This window comes from Sesamum indicum, linkage group LG4 (genome assembly GCF_000512975.1).
Source record: "Sesamum indicum cultivar Zhongzhi No. 13 linkage group LG4, S_indicum_v1.0, whole genome shotgun sequence".
NCBI lineage: Eukaryota > Viridiplantae > Streptophyta > Magnoliopsida > Lamiales > Pedaliaceae > Sesamum > Sesamum indicum.
Window position 1 is genome coordinate 14253049 of NC_026148.1, and position 4653 is coordinate 14257701.

The 4653-nt window shown below is 36.7% G+C and overlaps 1 protein-coding gene across 1 annotated transcript in view; it reads left to right on the top strand.

The window, feature by feature from the left end:
- Positions 1-4651, top strand: part of LOC105161033 (protein BTR1) — an 8709-nt gene extending 4058 nt beyond the window's left edge. The window contains exons 4-8 of the mRNA XM_011078593.2: positions 827-1020; positions 3070-3143; positions 3743-3838; positions 3909-3970; positions 4053-4651. Of these exons, the coding sequence (XP_011076895.1) occupies positions 827-1020; positions 3070-3143; positions 3743-3838; positions 3909-3970; positions 4053-4152 (526 nt within the window). The 3' untranslated portion in view covers positions 4153-4651. The remainder of the gene's footprint in view (positions 1-826; positions 1021-3069; positions 3144-3742; positions 3839-3908; positions 3971-4052) is intronic.

Below are 4653 nucleotides of genomic sequence, written 5' to 3' on the forward strand. Positions count from 1 at the left end.
TACCAAACATATGAAAGCATTTTTACTTCGATACTCTTCCCCTCAGCTTCCTTACCAAAATCATGGATCTGAACAAGGCAAAGTAGTTAGTACTGCTGAAATAAGAGACATGTTTTGCTCCGCCTTGCACGGATTTATAAAAGAAATGAAATATCCAAATAATCATTTGCATTATAAGCATCTTTGATGTGGTTGTTTCTTGTTTGCTAGGATCTTAATGGGGAATATGCACACATAATTCAATCATGATACTGGAAGGGGCATTCATTCAGTACTCATAAACTGCATCATGTTTAGCGAGTCGATCTATTGAAAGTATACTTCACTTTATGTTTTTGTATTTATGTGCTTGAATTCTCGGTTAATTGTTTCCAACAGTATCGCCTGAAAAGGTGGCTTTTCGTTTATCTCTATTTTTCATGCTTGTTATAATCTATAGGTGCATTCGATATGCTTTGCAATGTCGACTTAACAAATGGTGCAATGAGTGTAATTGTACCTCTTGTTTTACAGTGTTGAACATCTTGTCATTTGGTTTTCAAGTATCCTAAGTAGGCCTCATTGGCATTTGTCTTCTGATCTAATAGATAAAAAAGAAGTAGATAACCAGGTTGTATCTTGATCTGCTAATAAGTTAACCAGGAAGATAAACTCTGATCTTACCTATACCATTGTTTTAGAGGAATATGTACTAGTCCTTATTCGATAAAACGACTTTATCATAGATTTGTGTCTACAGACGTGCTTTAGTGAGTAGTATATAAAGATCATTAGGCAACATTTATCTGTTTGATGTCACTTTAACTTTATTCGATTGTTGGAACAGGTCGCTGATGGAAGACTCCAGAGCTAGTATTAAGATATCTCCCCAGGACAATTACTACCCCGGTTTGCATGATAGGCTAGTCACGGTGGCTGGTGCTTTAGGCGAACAAATGCGGGCGATTGAGTTAATCCTCCTGAAACTGGTAGAGGATCAGTACTACCATCAGTATGCAAATGCCCCGTTTCCTTATGCAGGTACTTGTTTTCAAAATGTACGTTGTATCTCTTTTCTTTTTTTCCTTTTCCCTCATTGTGATGGCACTTGTTACTTCTTCCATTTATTCATGCCATATGGTTGACACAAGAAATCCTTTGCATTATTAGCGATTGTGCTATAGCTACTTCTCTGACATTGGCAACCAGATAAGAGTTTTTGAATCAGCAGTCATGGTCAAACTCAGGCATTTTGTTGAGTAATATCCTTAGCAGCAAAAGACACAAAAACAATGACATGCACGCACAAATAGAAAGACATTCTCAAAAAACAAGCGGGCTGAACTATGCAACATAAAAGAAATGTGCAGAACGATGAACTAGGAGCATTCGCACAAATGAATCAGGAAAGAAGTACACAAGTATATGCATTCCAATTAACTTTAAGTAAATGATAATAGTAATAGTTAATAGGAAAACGTATCTTTTATCACCACACATATCATTAGCTTGTGTATGAGCTAATAGTCCTGCGTATATAATCTTTCATGTGAAAAAAGAGCTAGGTATTGGGAAGCTCTAGAAGAAAAGCGCACACAACCAAGGCATGGAGCATCACGAATACAATAGCTTAATCACCTTGTTGGTAACAAACATTGCACCACTAATTACACATGTATCGAATCTTATTAATTACAAGTTTCTACCAAGAAAAAAAACGAATTGGGGATTTTTATTGTAATGAGCAAACATTGAAATTTGCAGTCACCTTTAGGAAGTTGCCTCCTTCCAAAATGAGATGCTTCTTCCCCTTCAGTTTGGATACCTAACCAGTAATACTTTATTTCCATAAAGAGTTGTGTACTTCTAGAGTATATCATATGATCAGTCACTAGGATTTAAGGCCACTAGTTTTGAGGGTGAAAATGAGATCGAGATCAAATGACCACTTCTTTCCATTCTCACCTATATTTAGCTATTCAAAAATCAATTATGAACTGACAATATAATCCAAGGTATGCCACAAAGAAAATGTCAGCATGGAACAACTGCTCTTAGGCTTCTAGCATGTCGACCAAGCGCAGCATGGGTTATGCTTTTCCTACCATTACTGTCTTACCTTTTTCTTCTCTTCTAAAGGAAGCACTATTTACATGAGTGAATTTGTGTGTGTCATGGTTCTAAAACTTCAGTTCATGATGCATCACCATGTTGTGTAATTTCACATTAGTTTACTCAAGTGGTGTAGAAAATCATTCTATGTTATATTAGGTCGAAATAGCAGAAAAGGTTATCATTGTGTAATATCTTGACAAGCACACAGTGAAGGTGAAGGATTACTCTCTACCTTGACAAGTCATCTTTCAAGTTTTTGTTTTTGCATGTTTAACTTGTACATGTATACTCAGTGGATTCTTTTCATTAATATTATGCTCTGGATTTCATGTATAAGTATACCATACTTAACATTTATCTACATAAAATAGTGATAACAGCATAGCTTCCATTTGTATTTTCTTTTTCTAAAATATTCATGGGACAAAAATCTGAATTGAGAATGGTATCTGGCTCATATGATTTTAGATCACCGCAAACTGGTGTTCCAGACTGCTCTGATGCAATATTTCTAACTTTTTCCAATGCTAATGATCAGATTTGATAGTGGGATTCTGTTGTCTGTTACCAATTTTCAACATCTCCCTGTAATAAAGTTATCTTCTGAAAGTGCAAGAATGTCAAAACGACCTTGGACTTGTCTTCATGTTTTGTTATGTATTATCTTGAGACTCATAAAAGAATTGCCTTTCCCTCTCCTTTGCACATATAACTTATATAAGATCAGTGGGAGAGCAATTTCCACATGAACGTTTTTAGTAAGGTACATGTAGCAATTACTGCTGCTGTATTTGGTGTATATTATCTTGAGAATACCTAGTAGGAACGATGCCTTATTGCTTTGCTAATTAAAATTGATAATGTTTTCTGGAAAGTAAAACTTAAAGAGGAACATAACTTTGTCTTTTCTTTCCTTTTTGAAATTAACTGTTATCTCATAATGCGATATTGAGCCATTTGTAACCTCCATTTCAGCATTTGGTGGGGTGAACTATGGACCAAATGGAGTCGGAGGGAAGTATCAGAACAACAGGTCCACCCCAATCAAGGTCTGTAATCATATTTAATCATTTTGATGAAATACTTTCTTTCTTGGTATTGTAGCTACTGATTTGGATTTCTGGATAAGACCAAAGCTACCTTTTTGACCCTAAACTATCTTATTGTGCCCATTAGGAAATTGACCTTTGCTTATTTAAATAATTTCTTGGATATATACAGCTATGAAGTTAAGTTGTCAATTATACTTTCTTGTCTGAAGAGCTGGGCACAAGTGTGCCATTTTGCCCTGTAGTAGGCTTTTGAGGGAAACCTACTGGTTCCTCTCTACTGTTGTTATTCAAATAAATATACGCATCTTTTATTTTGGTTTTGAAAATAAATCATAATATATAAGTGCCCAAGGATAGCAATATGCATGGCACCACTGTAAGTTGTCGAGCCATTGTTAAGCAGATTCTATTAGATGAAAGTTGAATGCTGTCCAAGTTTATTTGGAAAAACTGCTATCCAGTTTTATTAAAAAAATGGATGCCTTCCAGTTCCTTTCAAATGTTTTTAGGAGTCTGCTTTCCCATCCTTTTTCAGCTTTTTCTAAAGTTCAGTGTGTTTGACTTATGAGCCGGAAGTGTAAATGTTGGTCCTACAGGAAGATAGAAGCAGTTCTGTGACTATTGGCATTGCGGATGAGCATATTGGGATAGTTGTTGGTCGTGGTGGAAGGAATATTATGGAGATGAGTCAGGTCCATATATAGATTTTCATATTTCTTTTAACTGGTTGGTTGCTGAGTATGTGCTTCTTTGGCCCTGCAGCTTAGCGGAGCTAGGATAAAGATATCTGAGAGGGGCGATTTCATGTCTGGCACATCAGATAGGTATGAATAGATGACATTTCTAATGTTTCTCTGGAGAAGCTAATGGAAAAGCAACCTCATCATGCCTTTACTTTTTTTGCAGGAAAGTTACCATCACGGGATCTCAAAGAGCAATCCGTTTGGCCGAGTCCATGATCTCGCAGAAAGTCGCTTCTGTACGGAGCGGTGATGGAGAAGCCTGATCTTGTTACGATATTCTCTTTCTCAAAGACCTGGAATTTTGCTCAGCATTTCGCAACTCCTCGAATTTGCCTGTATCTTTTTAAGGTAAAACTAAGAGAATTTGATACAAGGGAGGATGAACGGAAATTGTACTTTAATGAGCGTTGCACTACCTACACTGGTGGCAGGGAATGCGTCCTCAAGTACACGTTACGCGAGGCAAACAAAGTTGATTCCGCTGAGCAAATTATGAGACTTTAGTTTGCCGTGCCTGCATACTGTTGAATATGTTACGGCTGAGCTATATATTCACTAAACATTAGGCTTGACATAAAAATTTTTGAGAATGATTTCAACTTATTCTTATGTGCTTCGTTCTCTGGCAGTTTTGTCTGGCGTAAGGAGTAGCTAGACAATCACATATTGATTGCTTATGAGCAGCGTCTTTCCTCCATTTTCAGTCTGCGGTTTTCTCACACTGAGTCGTGCTGTGTACAAGCATCGTCATTCCTTTTAACAGT